The 19285-nt window shown below is 41.5% G+C and overlaps 1 protein-coding gene across 3 annotated transcripts in view; it reads left to right on the forward strand.

Annotated features, from left to right (window-relative positions):
* The window catches only part of LOC106565727 (contactin-4), a 257951-nt gene that overhangs the window by 105527 nt on the left and 133139 nt on the right, over positions 1–19285 (forward strand). For all 3 annotated transcript variants that reach the window (XM_014133149.3, XM_014133151.3, XM_014133150.3), the window contains exon 3: positions 9708–9840. In XM_014133149.3, coding sequence (XP_013988624.1) covers positions 9708–9840 — 133 coding nt within the window. The remainder of the gene's footprint in view (positions 1–9707; positions 9841–19285) is intronic.

Genomic DNA, 19285 nt, shown 5'->3' on the forward strand with positions numbered 1-19285 from the left:
TGCTGTTTCCTGAAGTCAACGATCATCCCCTTTGTTTTGTCGAGTTTGGAGAGTACTATGGTGTTAAATGCTGAGCTGATAGCCATAATGGCACTGTAGAACGTGACCGTGTGTGTTTGAAAGAGTATTTTCCAATTAGCAACAATTTGTTTACCTTCAATAGATAACTTTGTTACAATATTTCTGTAATTCAGTGATATTTATTCCCATAGTAATTCGTTATGGATCCATAATTGTATAAACATTGGCATTTTGAAAGAGTATTTTTATCATTATTTTAATAACGAAAGCACAAAGATGCCATTATTAGAACAGCGGGAACGTTTCCCTAGTCAGCGCCATTATTAGTGCAATGCCCCTTAAAACTTCTTGCCTCTAGGCGTTCCGCTAGCGGGACCCCGTTCCGCCAGCGGGACCCCGTTCCGCCAGCGGGGCCCCTAGCCAACAGCCAATGGAACAGCAGGGCGCGAAATTCAAAACATCAAAAATCGAACAATTTCAATTTCTCAAACATATGACTATTTTACACCATTTTAAAGATACACTTCTCCTGAATCCAACCACGTTGTCCGATTTCAAAAAGGCTTTACAGCGAAAGAAAAACATTAGATTATTTTAGGACACCACCTAAACAAGAAAAGCCACACAGCTATTTTCCTAGCAAGGAGATGTGTCACAAAAACCCAAAATCCAGCTAAAATGAAGCACTAACCTTTGACGATCTTCATCAGATGTCTCTCCTAGGACATCATGTTACACAATACATGTATGTTTTGTTCGATCAAGTTCATATTTATATCCAAAAGCAGCATTTTACATTGGCGAGTGATGTTCAGAAAATGATTTGCCTCCAAAACTTCCGGTGAAATTGCACATTCATTTACAGAAATACTCATCATAAACGTTGACAAAATATATAACAATTATTTAAAGAATTATAGATATACTACCTCTTAATGCAACCGCTGTGTCAGATTTCAAAATAACTTTACGGAGAAAGCACATTGTTCAATATTCTGAGTACAGAGCTCTGCCATCAATGCAAGCTATACAGTTAGCTGTCAAGCCACGGCGTCGTCAAAACTCTAAAATACTGTTACTCTAAAATACCCTCCCCATTCCCCCTTCCTCCTCCTCCCTTTCCCATGGGCTTAGGTCCATCCTCTGTGTGCGACTCTGCAGCCTATCCCGTGCCCCCTGCCCTCGTGCCTTGAACCTCATGTGCCCACCCCTATTTCAGTGGATACAGCTGGAGAACTGCAAGGCAATCCCATTGTGCGCCACTCGGGAGCCATGATCAATATGACCAATATATATTGTCCTGCTAATAACAGGGTTAATAATATATCTGTGAGAATGTCCAACAGGCTTTTATATAATTCTAAATTAATAATAATAATTGCTTTGTTTAAAAAATAACAATATTTTGGAGATTATTTTGTTTTCAAATAACGTAAAATGAGCGATAAAAAGCACATTCTTGAAAATGGGGTGAGACTTTGTTACTAATTTGTAAATTAAGCCAGCTTGTTATTTATTTCTGTTTTTAGAGGGAGAGAAACCAAACACCTACAGTCATCTTATGGGTCTCCCAGGCGAGGCTGGCACAGGTATTGAACCAGCATCTGTAGCAACACAGCTTGCACTGCTATGCAGTGTCTTAGACCGCTATGCCACTCAGGTGCTGTACAATGTGACTGCCCGGGAGTAGGCTGCAGTACTACAGAGACACAGTACCTCCTTGGGACCCAAAAGCATAATCAGAGCTCTAACTCCCCCTTGTGCTGGTCTGGAGCAATGAAGTAGTGACGCAGGGTACCGTACTAAACCACAAATTACCTCTAAATCCTGCAGCATAATTGCAAAACTTTTAGTGGAGCAACCACTGTACGGAACAGCAAGAGGAACTGCCCCTCACTACCTTAAGGCTATGCTCAAGCCCTACACACCAAACCAAGCACTCTGTTATGCCACCTTAGGTCTCTTGCCCCCCTGAAAACCATGTGCTTGATGTATTTAATACCATTTCACTCATTCCGCTCCAGCCATTACCATGAGCCCGTCACCCCAATTAAGGTGCCACCAACCACTTGTGTTTGAAACAGTGGCCAGGTAAAGACAACCAACACATGGGTTTCTGTCATACCTTGTCCATAAACTGCTTACAGGTAAAGTACATTTTAGAATTTGGGTGAGGTATCCCTTTAAAATTGAGGGTGGGGGATTCTTTAAAAAAATCTGCTAATAGTAGGAACACCACCATCTAATGGTCAGAACCAGGTAACATCAGGATGTAGGATGGGACATAAACCTAACAACTTCAATGACAAATGTCTATGAACAAGGGGAATAAACATCACTAAATTCACTGAGAATACATTACATTGGATGAAGAAACAATACTCCGAGCCACAGCTCTATAGTACTTGTCAGACATAGATAACTGATAGCATATACTCGTTGTCAGGGTGGGATTATTGTGGGGGGTCCGTGGGTTGCTTTTTACAATTTCTTTGGATTCCTCGTGTCTTACTCATTGTTATGAGTAAGCAAGTCACTGTGACTCATGCATGGTGGTTTGTTTGTTCCTCCTGCGTGACTGCCTAGTAGTTGCCATGGTGGAACTTTGTCTGATGCAAGCTGGTTCAAAGTTGACCAATATATTATATTAAGCCAAGGCAAGTGCAGGCTGGTGATGTGGCAACTATACTTGGCATAATACAGTTGTGTCTTAGTAAACGTTGTCTGTGACTAACTGAATTAAATAATGTATGTCCACTGTTAAATCCACCACCTCATCTATGTGATGAGAACAGCAATTCTATGCACGTACTGTAGTCAATACCTTGAAATTTGAGTCAATTGCCTGTTGGTCGAACATTCTGTCGGTGTCGTCGACCTCCCCCCCCAACCTGTACAGTAGCTTAATGATATAATATGTATTATCCAGTCTGTGCTGTTGTTACATCATCCATCAAGGGAAGTAGGTATTGTGGACTTGAGACTAAATTACACACGTGTCTGTCACATCCCTGGTGACTTTAGTCTAACCAGCAAGGACTCTGTCTCTATGAGTGGAAAGAAAACAAGTCCAATTATGCCAGCTTAACTGCAATGCAGCGGGGGAAAGTAAACAAGATGTTTGTTCTTTTATTCTTTATCACAGACACCCTCTACTGAAATTATATTGTTTGTTCCAGTAAGATGGAAAACATAATGGAAAAGAAGAATTCTGATGCACACACAAACATTCACACACATCAACTAGATACACTATATATATATATATAGAGAGAGATATAGATATAGATATATATATAGAGAGATATAGATATAGATATATATATAGAGAGATATAGATATAGATATATATATAGAGAGAGATATATAGATATATATAGAGAGATGTGTATATATAGAAAGATATGTGGACACCCCTTCAAATTAGTGGATTCGGCTATTTCAGTAACGCCCGTTGCTGTCAGGTGTATCAAATCGAGCACACAGCAATGAAATCTCCATAGACAAACATTGGCAGTAGAATGGCCTTACTGAAGAGCTCAGTGACTTTCAACGTGGCACCGTCATAGGAGCCACCTTTCCAACAAGTCAGTCAAATTTCTGCCCTGCAAGAGCTGCCTCGATCAACTGTAAGTGCTGTTATTGTGAAGTGGAAACGTCTAGGAGCAACAACTGCTCAGCTGCAAAGTGGTAGGCCACACAAGCTCACAGAGCGGGACCGCCGAGTGCTGAAGCACGTGGCACGTAAAAATCATCTGTCCTCGGTTGCAACAATTCACTACCGTGTTCCAAACTAACCTCTGGAAGCAACATCAGCACAAGAACTGTTCGCCAGGAGCTTCATGAAATGGGTTTCCATGGCCGAGCACTCGCACAGAAGCCTAAGATCCCCATGCGCAATGCCAAGCATTTGCTAGAGTGGTGTAAACCTCGCCACCATTGGACTCTGGAGCAGTGGAAATGTGTTCTTTGGAGTGATTACACATTCTTCACCATCTGGCAGTCCAACAGACAAATCTAGGTTTGGCGGATGCCAGGAGAACGCTACCTGCACCAATGCAGTTTGGTGGAGGAGGAATAATGGTCTGGGGCTGTTTTCATGGTTTGGGCTAGGCCCCTTAGTTCCAGTGAAGGGAATTCTTATTGCCACAGCATACAATTACATTCAAGACAATTCTGTGCTTCCAACTGTGTGGCAGCCGTGTTTCAGCATGACAATCCCCCCGTGCACAAAGCGAGCTCCATACATAAATGGTTTATCAAGATCGGTGTGGAAGAACTTGACTGGCCTGCACAGAGCCCTGACCTCAACCCCATTGAACACCCTTGGGATGGATTGGAACTCCGACTGGGAGCCAGGCCTAATTGCCCAACATCATTGCCCGACCTCACAAATGCTCTTGTGGCAGAGTTGAAGTCGCCGCTGCAATGTTCCAACATCTAGTGGAAAACCTTCACAGAAGAGTGGAGGCTGTTATAGCAGCAAAAGGGGGACCAACTCCATATTAATGGCCAGGATTTTGGAATGAGATGTTTGACGAGCAGGTGTCCACATACTTTTAGTCATGTGATGTATACAGTGCATTCAGAAAGTTTACAGACCCCTTGATTTTTCCACATTTTGTTACGTTACAGCCTTATTCTAAAATTGATGATATCTTTTTTCCTCGCCAATCTACACACAGTACCCCATAATGACAAAACAAAAATACGGTTTTAGACATTTCTGTAAAAAAAATTTTTTTTTTAAGTATTCAAACCCTTGACTCAGTACTTTGATGAAGCACCTTTGGCAGCGATTACAGCCTCAATTCTTATTGTGTATGACGCTACAAGCTTGACATTTCTGTATTTGGGGAGTTTCTACCATTCTTCTCTGCAGATCCTCTCAAGCTCTGTCAGGCTGGATGGGGAGCGTCTCTGCACAGACATTTTCAGGTCTCTCCAGAGATGTTCGATCGGGTTAAAGTCCAGGCTCTGGCTGGACATTCAGAGATTTTGTCCCGAAGCCACTCCTGCATTGTCTTGGCTGTGTGCTTAGGGTGGTTTGTTGCTATGGGGTATTGTGTATAGATTGATGGGGAAAAACTTTTATTTAATCAATTTTAGAATAAGGCTGTAATGTAACAAAATGTGTAAAAGGCAAGTGTTCTGAATACTTTCCGAATGCACTGTATAAACCCATTCAAATACCACATAAGCCTACGTTCTTGTAAGATAATCAACCAGTCTTCACATACCTGTTGAAGGGTTGTGAAATGAGTCATGAATTTATTTGCATCCTGCTTCGCACAAACACAGTGGTTTAACACTCAATGATATGCAATATGCATCAATTCATGCGGCTATAGATAAAAATAAGGCATCTTGATGTGCTAGTCACACACTTGTACACGGACACACACAAACACACACACATGCGTATTGACGCCACACACACACACACACACACACACACAGACACACACACACATCATTTTCATACTGAACATTATTTACAGAGTGAGAACAGACAGCAGTCTGGAAGCAGCCAAGCCCTTCACAGAGCATTTTCATTCTGTTTAACAGCTCTCACTGGTTGCAAAATCTTTTGATTATCCATGTTCAGTTTGTCTTGCCATTGTGGCTACAGTAAGTTAAAGGGAATCTCGAGAGACACTAGAAATCAATTACTGAAAAATTCACGTATTTATTTGATTAATAAAATCCTCTTTTCAGTGGGGTCTGTTGAATTCAGTCATATTATTCATTGAATCAGGAACAAATTACTTTGATAAATTTTCTTTCCAGATGAAAAAAATAAACATTCTGAGAATAAAAGTTAATGTCCATTTAAAGTCCATCAAGGTCATCCTATAATCAGTGGGTGAATCAAATTGGCTTGGTCTTATTGCAGATGGCAACAGTAATCACACAAAATTAAAATGTGATTAATTTATCTTTTTGGAATAGGGTTTATGACCTCTGTCTAGACATGTCCACTCTCCAATGTATTCTCCATTAAAAAATAATGCTGCTGCTGTCTAACCTGGATGAGACTAACCTGGATAAATAATATTTTTGTATTATCTATAAACTTCAAACCTTACTCTCTCAATGGGAATTGTGTTAAGGAACCTGATTATGACCACATTAAAATTAGATGAAAAGGTATGAAAACCCTATCTCTCTCTTATAATCTGCATTTTGCATGAGAAATGGGGAAGCATGTATGAATATCACAATAATAAATGCAGTCACCAATTTGAGCCTGGTGGGAATTCAGAGCGCTGTAGCACCCAGCGGCAGTATACCCGGGTGCTTTCACCTGACAAGTTTCCTCTGCCACATATCATGCAGATGAATTGTGCTATAAAGCTATAATCTTGTGCTGGGAAATATATATACATTTGAAGTCAGAAGTTTACATACACCTTAGCCAAATACATTTAAACTCAGTTTTTCACAATTCCTGACGTTTAATCCTAGTAAAAATTCCATGTTTTAGGTCAGTTAGGATCACCACTTTATTTTAAGAATGTGAAATGTCAGAATAATAGTAGAGAGAATGATTTATTTCAGCTTTTATTTCTTTCATCACATTCCCAGTGGGTCAGACGTTTGCATACACTTAATTAGTATTTGGTAGCATTGCCTTTAAGTTGTTTAGCTTGGGTCAATCATTTTGGGTAGCCTTCCACAAGTTTCCCACAATAAGTTGGGTGAATTTTGGCCCATTCCTCTTGACAGAGCTGGTGTAACTGAGTCAGGTTTGTAGGCCTCCTTGTTCGCACACACTTTTTCAGTTCTGCCCACAACTTTTCTACAAGATTGAGGTCAGGGCTTTGTGATGGCCACTCCAATACCTTGACTTTGTTGTCCTTAAGCCATTTTGCCACAAATTTGGAAGTATGCTTGGGGTCATTGTCCATTTGGAAGACCCATTTGCGACCAAGCTTAACTTCCTGACTGATGTCTTGAGATGTTGCTTCAATATATCCACATAATATTCCTGCCTCATGATGCCATCTATTTTGTGAAGTGCACCTGTCCCTCCTGCAGTAAAGCACCCCCACAACATGATGCTATACCCCCGTGCTTCACGGTTGGGATCGTGTTCTTTGGTTTGGAGGCCTCCCCCTTTTTCCTCCAAACATAACGATGGTCATTACAGCCAAACAGTTCTATTTTTGTTTCATAAGACCAGAAAAGTACGATTTTTGTCCCCATGTGCAGTTGCAAACCATAGTCTGGCTTTTTTATGGCGGTTTTGGAGTAGTGGCTTCTTCCTTGCTGAGCGGCCTTTCAGGTTATGTCGATATAGGACTCATTTCACCCAACTTATTGTTGGAAGCTTGTGGAAGGCTACCCGAAACGATTGACCCAAGCTAAACAACTTAAAGGCAATGCTACCAAATACTAATTAAGTGTATGCAAACTTCTGACCCACTGGGAATGTGATGAAAGAAATAAAAGCTGAAATAAATCATTCTCTCTACTATTATTCTGACATTTCATATTCTTAAAATAAAGTGGTGATCCTAACTGACCTAAGACATGGAATTTTTACTAGGATTAAATGTCAGGAATTGTGAAAAACTGAGTTTAAATGTATTTGGCTAAGGTGTATGTAAACGTCTGACTTCCAATGTATATCTTTTTTACAGTTTAGTGTGTCTTGGGTACGGTATTTGAGGTCAAAAGGGAGTACAGGAAAGATAGCTGCATGTGTTCCATGAACATAGTCGGCTTTAATAGTGAGCTATTTTTACCTGTACTGTAGAATGTGATGTTCACTTCACTATACACTGAGTATACCAAACATTACAAACACTTTCCTAATATTGAGTTGTACCACCCACCCCCTTTTGCCCTCAGAACAGCCTCAATTCATCAGTGCATGGACTCTACAAGGTGTGGAAAGCGTTCCACATGGATGCTGGCCCGTGTTGACTCCAATGCTTCTCACAGTTGTGTCAAGTTGGCTGGATGTCGTTTGGGTGGTGGACCATTCTTGATAAACATGGGAAACTGTTCTTGACACAAACTGTTGCACCTGGCACCTACTACAGAACCATACCCCGTTCTGACTGTCAAATCTGTTGCAGAGGTGATATGAGTTTAGACTTGAGGCAACTTACTGCAAGCTATCTTCAGTCGTAGAATTTACATTCATTATTTTGCCAAATCGTTTTTACAACAGGCATAGTTTGAAAACAGGAAGAAAATATTTTAGGTTTGCAGGGGGAACTGTATTGTAATTAGGGTTTTTGTTTTGAAATGCATTTTGCATGTTTTTCAGTTTTTCCTCAGGGGAGGTACCTTAGAGAAGATCCCAAACACAAACAACAAAATAATGGGTTCATTTTCAATGCAAAGTTCTAGGGAAAACAGAGTTAATCTTTCCCCCAAAAATGTCTGAATGACTGCTCACAGGAAATCTGAAGCATGTCATTTAACACATTGTGCAATTTGGGAGGGTAGCACAAAAGCTATGGTCACAAACACAGGAAATAATTCCCCCAGTAAGGTATTTTGGCTGTTATTGTGTATTTAAACATTGCATTGAATAATGCAAATTGTCGTGTTTTGAGTGGCTTTGTTATGTACTGCACAATGTAGCATCGATACGTCCTGCTGCTAAAAAGCTTTTCTATTCCGGACACAAAATAAGTGGCCTGGTTCTCCATTGTACAGGCAATATACACCCCTGCCGCACGCCAATAAGAACACTGACCTTTGATGTTTTAAACAATTCAGGAATCAGCCATTAGTATATTTTAGCCAGGTTAGCCACAGGCAGGTGTTACATACATTCTGCTTTTGTTTGTTTGTTTCAAAATGACTCCACAGACAGTCCACAGTCATGTCTTGATGGATCTGGTTACAGTAGCAGCCTATAGTGAAAATGGCTGGAGATTGGAAGGGTAATGTGGTGTATAGCCCTTGAATCACATCTAATCACATTGGCTGCGTTTAGACAGGCAGCCCAATTCAGATTTTTTTCTTCACTCATTGGTCTTTTGACCAATCAGATCAGCTCTGAAAAAGATCTGATGTGAAATGTGATTGGTCAAACAACCAATTTGTGTAAAAGAGATCAGAATTGGGCTGCCTGTGTAAACGCAGCCATTCTAGGCCAAAGGTAAGAATGGTTGCAAATGCTGTCACTTATTCTTTATCCCATGGCTTAATGACACTAAAGGCTTTTGTGAAGTCATGCACAGATAGCCCATTGGATTCCCAGCTGCCCATGGAGTAATGGAGATTTCCATTCTGTGTGTCATTTTAGTGAGAGAATACAAACCACAGCCAAGGAAGGCTAACTGCACAACTAAATGCTTAAACGTCAACAGGGACACAACTACTCCAATAGCACTCTTGGAAAATAGGACTCAAGTTGACAAAAGGCAAATGAAAATGCGTCCCCGACTGTTGTTAGGTATAAATCAGGAGATATCCTATTACTGCCTAAATAGCTTTTGAAGACACGTCTCACCTCCAATAACTCTTTTCTGTGCCATGGTACTGTGACAGGCAGAATTAATTTATATGTTTTGTCTGCTTGGGGTTTCGCCCTCTAATGGTTTTACCAGGGCTGGCCTGTTTGCTGCCTCTGACTAATTGCCTGTTTTTCAAGCAGGTTTGATGTCTGAGTCTGCGTGTAAGCTGAGTGTTGTTTTGTCCTGTCTGTGTGTCCCCTATAGAGAGCAGTGTCCTGCAGAGCCCAGTGTTCACCAAGCAGCCTGGCAGCATTGTGTTTCCTGTTGACTCCCAGGAAAACAACAGAGACGTGGTGTTCAGCTGTGAGGCCCAGGGAAGCCCATCTCCCCTTTATCGGTGAGTATACACTGAGTTCACAAAACATTAGGAACACCTTCCTAATAATGAGTTGCACCCCCTTTTTGCCATTAGCCTCAATTCGAGAAGGCGTTCCACAGTGATGCTGGCCCATGTTGACTCCAATGCTTCCCACAGTTGAGTTAAGTTGGCTGGATGTCCATTGGGTGGTGGACCATTCCTGATACACACGGGAAACTGTTCTTGAGCGTGAAAAATACAGCAGCGTTGCAGTTCTTGACACACTCAAACTGGTGCGCCTGGCACCTACTACCATACCCAGTTCAAATGCACTTAAATCTTTTTTCTTGCCCATTCGCACTCTGAATGGCATACATACAGTGGGGCAAAAAAGTATTTAGTCAGCCACCAATTGTGCAAGTTCTCCCACTTAAAAAGATGAGAGAGGCCTGTAATTTTCATCATAGGTACACGTCAACTATGACAGACAAAATGAGAAAAAAATCCAGAAAATCACATTGTAGGATTTTTAATGAATTTATTTGCAAATTATGGTGGAAAATAAGTATTTGGTCAATAACAAAAGTTTATCTCAATACTTTGTTATATACCCCATGTCCTTGTTCAACCATGAATCCGAGAAGCATAGTATATTCCAGTTCTTAATGTCCCGTTGATAGGATGGTCCAGTTTATTTTCCAGTGATTGCACATTCGACAATAGAACAGGGGGTAGAGGCCTCTATAGCGCCATCTTCGCCTTCTACGAGTGTCAGGGATCAGGGCCTGGTCCGGCATAATCAATATGTCTTTCGCCTCCGACTCATTGAAGTAGAAGTCCTCATCCAAATCGAGGTTAGTGAAAGCTGTCCTGATGTCCAGAAGCTCTTTTCGGTCATAGAAAATGATGGTGTAAACATTATGTACAAAAAAAGTTAAGATCAGTGTAAAACAAATACACAAAATGGCCCAATTGGTCAGGAGACTGTAAAACGGTCGCCATTCCCTCCGGCGCCATTCTGAGTTGCCTGGTGTTCCTAATGTTTTGTACACTCACTGTATAAAACACAGTGTCTCCCACCAATAGCATTTCCCCCTGTTCTGTTTTCGTAGATAGATCATTTTATGTTTGGTGAATTATATTTTATGTTAATATTTTATTCTGATGTAGACCACTGACTGCTGGACACAAATTTTTTTAAATTATTTTTATTGAAATCTCATTGGAATTATGGATTCATGAAGGATAAAAACATAAATTCCACTCAAAATTTAGTATCGAACATTATATTTCCTATTTTGGGAAATGCAAAGTGTGGATCTGGTTATGTTCTGTATGGTTCACACGTACTGTGAAGACAGAGGCTCAAAGAGAGTGGTCGTGTCTGAATACCCATACTAGCATACTACATACTTAAACTGCATACTATTTACTCATCGTCGCATACTATTTAGCCCGTACTGTTTAGTAAAAAGTATGCAGTATGTCACGGCCGCAATGCAGTAGCGTGAAGCATGGCCGAGTGCAAGGTGGATTTTTAGAGGTCTACTCAGGCTGGTTATAGGCAGACTATCACATTCGACCTATACCGTAGTAGACCATATAGCCCATCAATCCTATTTAAAAAGGCCTGAAGACAAAAACAGATAATTTGGTTCCATTTCAACATAGTTATTAGTGAAACCAAAGTACTGTGACTCATATATAAATTAAAACAAATAGCCTAGTACACACACCAAAACGTTTCAAATGTTCAAATCAAAAGGTTATTACGCAGAAAAACTTTGACAGTCAGGGTGCATCGCAAATTCATAATAAACTAAAGCACTGATCATTGGGAACGAGATCAGAATGACTGCTAGGGCTTGATCCATACATTAAATAATTGAGTAGGTAGTCTAGCCTACAAAACTATAACAATCCGTTCAAATCAAAAGACCTGATTAACATGACATCAATAACGCAGCCACATCCCAAATCCTGGTACCAACACATTCAGATATCAAAAGATGGTTTATTATTTAGTTTAAAAGCTCTGATAAAGGCCAAGAGGACAAGAAACACTTTTCAGTGAGAAAACAGGTAAAAAAAATGTAAACACTGTTTTCAAAGATTTAGCCTACTATGCAATACTCGTGATCATTGTAAGGAGAACAAAAAAAACTTAGCCTAAATCAAATCAAATCAAATTTGATTGGTCACGTACACATGATTAGCAGATGTTATTGCAGGTGTAGCGAAATGCTTGTGCTTCTAGCTCCGACAGTGCAGTAATATCTAACTAGTAATATCGAACAAATGACACAATATATACACAATACACACAAATCTAAATAGTAATGAATTAAGACTATATACATATATGGACGAGCGAGGTCAGAGCAGAACGGACTAAGATACAGTGGAATAGTATAGAATACAGTATATTCATATGAGATGAGTAATGCCAGATATGTAAACATCATTAAGTGACTAAGATACCTTAGAATAGTAAAGAATACAATATATACATATGAGATGAGTAATGCCAGATATGTAAACATTATTAAGTGACTAAGATACCTTAGAATAGTATATAATACAGTTTATACATAGGAGAACAGTAATGCCAGATATGTAAACATTATTAAAGTGACTAGTGTTCCATTCCTTAAAGTGGCCAGTGATTTCTAGTCTATGCCTATAGGCAGCAGCCTCTAATGTGCTAGTGATGGCTGTTTAATAGTCTGATGGCCTTGAGATAGAAGCTGTTTTTTGGTCTCTCAGTCCCAGCTTTGATGCACCTGTACTGACCTTGCCTTCTGGATGAGATCTTTTTTACCTTTCTGTGACATTGGGTGCGGTAGTTGTCCTGGAGCGCTAGTAGTTTGACACCAGTAATTCATTGGGCAGACCACACCACCCTCTGGAGAGCCTTGTGGGCAGTGCAGTTGCCGTACCAGGCGGTGATACTGCCCAACAGGATGCTTTCAGTTGTGCATCTGTAAACGTTTGTGAGGGTTTTAGGTGACAAGCAAATTTCTTTAGCCTCCTGAGGTTGAAGAGTCTCTTTTGCGCCTTCTTCACCACATTGTCTGTGTGGGTGGTCCATTTAAGTTTGTTGGTGATGTGTACGCCAAGGAACTTGAAGCTTTCCACCTTCTCCACTGCAGTCCCGTCAATGTAGATAGGGGGGTGCACCCTCTGCTGTTTCCTGAAGTCCACGATCATCTCCTTTGTTTTGTTGACGTTGAGTGAGAGATTGTTTTCCAGGCACCACACTCCCAGAGCCTTCACCTCCTCCCTGTAGGCTGTCTCGTCATCGTTGGTAATTATGCCTACTACTGTTGTGTAATCTGCAAACTTGATGATTGAGTTGGAGGCGTGCTTGGCCATGCAGTCATGGGTGAACAGGGAGTATAGGATGGGGCTGAGCATGCACCCTTTTGGGGTCCCAGTGTTGAGGATCAGTGGAGATGATGTTTCCTACCTTCACCACCTGGGGGTGGCCCGTCAGGAATTCTAGGACCCAGTTGCACAGGGTGGGGTTCAGACCCAGGGCCTCAAGCTTAATGATGAGCTTGTAGGGTACTATGGTGTTGAATGCTGAGCTATAGTCAATGAACAGCATTCTTACATAGGTATTCCTCTTGTCCAGATGGGATAGGGCAGTCTGCAGTATTATGGCGATTGCATCATCTGCGAATCTATTGAGGCAGTAAGCAAATTGAAGTGGGTCTAGGTTGGCAGGTAAGGTAGAGGTGATATGATCCTTGACTAGTCTCTCAAAGCATTTCATGATGACAAAGGTGAATGCTAAGTTCAGTTACCTTTGCCTTCTTGGGTACAGAAAAAATGGTGGCCATCTAGAAGCATATGTGGACAGCAGACTGGGATAGGGAGAGATTGAATATGCCCGTAAACACACCAGCCAGCTGGTCTGCGCATGCTCTGAGGATGCAGCTAGTGATGGCGTCTGGGCATGCAGCCTTGCGAGGGTTAACACGTTTAAATGTTTTACTCACGTCGGCCACAACAAGGAGAGCCCACAGTCCTTGGTAGCGGGCCGTGCCGGTGGCACTGTGTTATCCTGAAAGCATGCGAAGAATGTGATTAGCCTGTCCAGAAGCAAGACGTCGATCTCGGCGACGTGGCTGGTTTGCTTTTGTAATCCGTGATTGTCTATAGTCCCTGCCACATATGTTTCATGTCTGAGCCATTGATTTGCGACCCCACGTTATCTCTCTATACTGAAGTTTAGCTTGTTTGATTGCCTTGTGGAGTGAGTAACTACACTGTTTATATTCTACCATATTCCCAGTTACCTTGCCATGGTTAAATGCGGTGGTTGGCGCTTTCAGTGTCGCGCGAATGCTACCATCTATCCACGGTTTCTGGTTAGGGTAGGTTTTAATAGTAACAATGGGTACTACATCTCCAATACACTTCCTTATAAACTCAGTCACCATATCTGTGTATGATTGTAGATTATTTTCACAGGCTACCCAGAACATATCCCAGTCCACGTGAACAAAACATTCCTATAGCGTGGATTCCGATTGGTCAGACCTGCATTGAGTAGTTTTTAACACAGGTACTTCCTGTTTGAGTTTCTTCCTATAGGATGGGAGGAGCAAGATGGAGTCGTGGTCAGATTTACCGAAAGGAGGGCAGGGAAGGGCCTCGATATTGATATGTTGATAGAACTTCGGCAGCCTAGTCCTCAAATTTGCTTTGTTAAAATCTCCAGCTACAATAAATGCAGCCTCAGGATATTTGGTTTCCAGTTTGCATGAAGTCCAGTGAAGTTTTTTGAGGGCCGTCGTAGTATCGGCTTGAGGGGGGATGTAAACGGCTGTGGCAATGATGGAGGACAATTCTCTTGAGAGATAATATGGTCGGCATTTGATTGTGAGGTATTCTAGGTCGGGTGAACAAAAGGACAAAAGAACTTTCTGTATGTTCCTAGAATTACACCATGAGTCGTTAAACATGAAACACACCCCTCCGCCCTTCTGCTTCCCGGAGAGATATTTATTCCTGTCTGTGCGATGTACTGAGAATTGTGCTGGATTTACCGACTCTGACAGAGTATCTCGAGAGAGCCATGTTTCCGTGAAATAAAGTTTGTTCCAGGCCCCGATGTCTCTCTGGAAAGAAATCCTTGCTCTAAGCTCATCAACTTTGTTATCCAAAGACTGAACATTAGCAAGTAATATGCTCAGAGCGGTGGGTGGTGTGCTCGCCTCCTAAGTCTAACCAATAGGCCTCCTCGATTGCCTCTCCTTCACCGGTGATGTTTTGGGTCGGCCTCTGGAATAAATTAAATTGCTCTGGGAAGAGTGAACAAAGGATCTCCTCCAGGGAAGTCATATTCCTGGTCGTAATGCTGGTAGTTCTGGTGAGTTACCGCAGCTATAATATCCAAGAGTCCTTCCCGGCTGTATGTAATGACACAAAACATTTCCTGAGCTAATAATGTAAAAAAAATAGTACATAAAAAACGAAATACTGCAAAGTTTCCTAAGAGCTAGTCCCGATGCTGCCATCTCCGTCATCGCCATGTTATCCTACATTTCCACACCACCGCAGAAGCTTCGGGCATCTTTCCAATTAAGTAGTGTAGTTTTGTTGTTGGCTACTTGAAGATAACTAGGGTCTATCATTCGCAGCCCACCTCTTCCAATGCATTGTGGAAAAGTGTGCATCAAATTCTACTAGATCAGTGGTTCCGAAACTTTTTATAGTCCCGTACCCCTTCAAACATTCAACATCCAGCTGTGTACCCCATCTAGCAACAGGTTCAGCGCACTCTCAAATGTTGTTTGTTTCCATCATTGTAAGACTCCACACACACACACACTATACGATACATTTATTAAACATAAGAATGAGTGTGAGTTTTTGTCACAACCCGGGTCGTGGGAAGTGACAAAGAGCTCTTATAGAACCAGGGCACAAATAATAATATTATAATAATCAATACTTTTGCTCTTTATTTAACCATCTTACATATAAAACCTTATTTGTTCATTGAAAATTGTGAATAACTCACCACAGGTTAATGAGAAGGGTGTGCTTGAAAGGATGCACATAACTCTGCAATGTTGGGTTGTATTGGGGAGAGTCTCAGTCTTAAATCATTTTCCACACACAGTCTGTGCCTGTATTTAGTTTTCATGCTAGTGAGGGCCGAGAATCCACTCTCACATAGGTACGTGGTTGCAAAGGGTGGCAGTGTCTTAACAGTGTGATTTACCAAGGCAGGATACTCTGAGTGCAGCCCAATCCAGAAATCTGGCAGTGGCTTCTGATTAAATAACATTTTTACAGAACCGCTTGTTGCAATTTCGATGAGGCTCTCTTGTTCAGATATCGGTAAGTGGACTGGAGGCAGGGCATGAAAGGGATAACGAATCCAGTTGTTTGTTTCGTCCGTTTCGGGAAAGTATCTGCGTAATTGCGCACCCAACTCATTCAGGTGCTTCGCTATATCACATTTGACATTGTCCGTAAGCTTGAGTTCATTTTCACACAAAAAATCATACAATATGGAAAGACCTGTGTGTTGTCATTTTAATGCAGACAGAGAAGAGCTCCAACTTCTTAATCATAGCCTCAATTTTGTCCCGCACATTGAATATAGTTGCGGAGAGGAGAGTCCCTGTAATCCTAGATTCAGATCATTCAGGCGAGAAAAAACATCACTCAGATAGGCCAGTCGTGTGAGAAACTTGTCATCATGCAAGCAGTCAGAGAAGTGAAAATGATGGTCAGTAAAGAAAACTTTAAGCTCGTCTCTCAATAAAAAAAAACGGGTCACTACTTTGCCCCTTGATAACCAGCGCACTTCTGTATGTTGTAAAAGCGTTACATGGTCACTGCCCACATCATTTGCAGTGCAGAAAATACACGAGAGTTCAGGGCCTTGCTTTGTCAAAGTTAACCATTTTCACTGTAGTGTCCAAAATGCCTTTCAAGCTGTCAGGCATTCCCTTGGCAGCAAGAGCCTCTCGGTGGATGCTGCAGTGTGCCCAAGTGGCATCAGTAGCAACTGCTTGTGCACACGTTACCACTCCACTATGTCTCTCTGTCATGGCTTTTACGCCATCAGTACAGATACCAACACATCTTGACCACCAAAGTCCATTTGATGTCACAAAGCTGTCCAGTACTTTAAAAATATCCTCGCCTCGAAACAGGGACCCTCTGCACACATCAACAACTGCCTCCCACGAAGCATTGTTACCCATTGCTCCACAAAAGCCGTGGCCCTTGCAGAGCAAGGGGAATAACTACTTCAAGGTCTCAGAGCGAGTGACGTCACCGATTGAAACGCTATTAGTGCACACCCCGCTAACTAGCTAGCCATTTCACACCGGTTACATATGCAAAGCAGTAATTGTTTCAAAACATCTCCTTCCATGTCACTGATGCGTTGTGAGACAGTGTTGTTTGATGAAGGCATTGTCTGTATAGTTTTTTTGGCCTTTTCCCCCGGCATTGTCCCAGCCATATCCGCGGCAGCAGGAAGAATTAAGTCCTCCACAATAGCATGGGGCTTGCCTGTCCTAGCCACTCAGTAGATCACCATATAAGACCCTTCTAGCCCCTTATTATTAATGGTATCTGTTGCTTTTATACATGTCTGATTACTCGAAAGTCGTCTTAATTCTCGCTCAAAAAACTCCCGTGGCTTATTTTTCAAATTGGCATGTTTTGTTTCTAAATGGCTGCTCAAGAGTGAAGGTTTCATCGAGTTGTGAGATAGTACTTTTGCACATATAACACACTGGCTGAGGAAAGGCACTACTCCCAATATAAGTGAACCCCAAATCAATGTAGTTCTCATCATATTTGTCTTTTGTTCGGTGCTAAGGTGGCAGTAGCTCTTCAGCTGCATCAGATTCACAACTATCAGTGTCCATCCTAGCTGGGCTGACAACAAATGTAGAATTACTGATGCTAGCATTGGATGTGCTCGTGGAAGCAGAACAACTTGTGTCGTCGACAGGTACAGCTGTAATACTGGTATGTGTCTCTATGGCCTTAATTGTTTTACCATTTATCCATTTTCGAATGAGCAATGAGCAACGGAATGAGCAGCAGCTACGTTTGGCTACATACAGACCATTAGGATGTTAATTATGGCTACCTGTATTTGACATTGTGTTGTTATTTCGCTGAACACTAGATGGTTTAGTTTATTCCCGTGTGGCTCAGTTGGTGGAGCATGGTGTTTGCAATGCCAGGGTTGTGGGTTTGATTCCAATGAGGGACCAGTATGAAAAAAAAAATGACAAAAAAGGGGAACAAAAAAAAAGGAAATGTATGAAATGTATGCATTCACTACTGTAAGTCGCTCTGGATAAGAGTGTCTGCTAAATGACTAAAATGTAAATGTTTAGGTTTATTTTTGGCAGTGAAACGAGGCTACTCAGGCGGAAAAAAAACTCACCCAAATGTATAGCCCCATTAGAAAATATAAATGGACTGTTTGAAAATGTGAAGGAAAAAAAAGTATAGCCCCTTTGGAAAAAATCACATTTTTATTTGGCGTACCCCCGACGGCATTGCGCAGCTACCAAAATCAACGACTAATGGGAAACAATGCAATCACGCATGACACATTCTCATTATGTGAAAATAAATGTTTAATAGTATCCTACATTTTGAAAATCGAGTAGAGTTTAAATGCCAGGATGTTATACCCATTTAGGATCTCCATCTAGTACAGGTATTCCCAAACTGGGGTACTCAAACCCCCAGGGGTACACCTCATCCCTACTGTGTATCTAATTGGTCAGCTGTCGTCAAAGCTGAAATGAGGAAGACATCCAGGCATTTAAAGTATACTTGATTTTCCAAATGTCGAATACTATTAAGCTATTTTCTTTTGTATACCCAAACAGCATACTATTTAGGATGCAAGTGTGGATATTCAGACATGGCCAGTGTCTCTTTTCCTCTCTCTGCACGGTTCATTAGTCTATCGAAAATGTTGTGTGTTGTATCTCTGGCAACTACAAGGTTCAAATCAATCATGTTTGCTCAATGAAATTGCTGGGGTGAGATTTAGAAGGATTGGTACATTTAACACTTGGGATTGAGCCAGCTTAAAGGATGACCTAATCAGCTGTTTCCTGTCAAGGTCGCTATACAGTCCTGTCAGAGCACAGAGCCTGGCCCGGGATGGGCTGCCTGCCTTCTAAGACGGTCTTCCTGAGGGCAGCTGCAGACTAAATCATCTTCAAAGTTCATTAACTGCACATCACACAATCGTATACTGTGACAGGCTGACCTCAGAGGTTGGGCATTAAATGTGGCTCATCCTCTTATATGCTTTAAAACTGTCTGTCCCTACAAGCATAAAGCTTATAACAGAATATTCACTCTGGATAAAAGAGTCTTTGTTCTGTGGCACTGGGTCTATTTGGTTTTCCCAAAAATTAAAGCGCCACGCAGAAGGCTAAAGGAAAGGAACAGACCGTGTAACATTCTACAA

This window comes from Salmo salar, chromosome 12, assembly GCF_965601325.2.
Source record: "Salmo salar chromosome 12, fSalSal1, whole genome shotgun sequence".
Taxonomy (NCBI): Eukaryota; Metazoa; Chordata; class Actinopteri; order Salmoniformes; family Salmonidae; genus Salmo; species Salmo salar.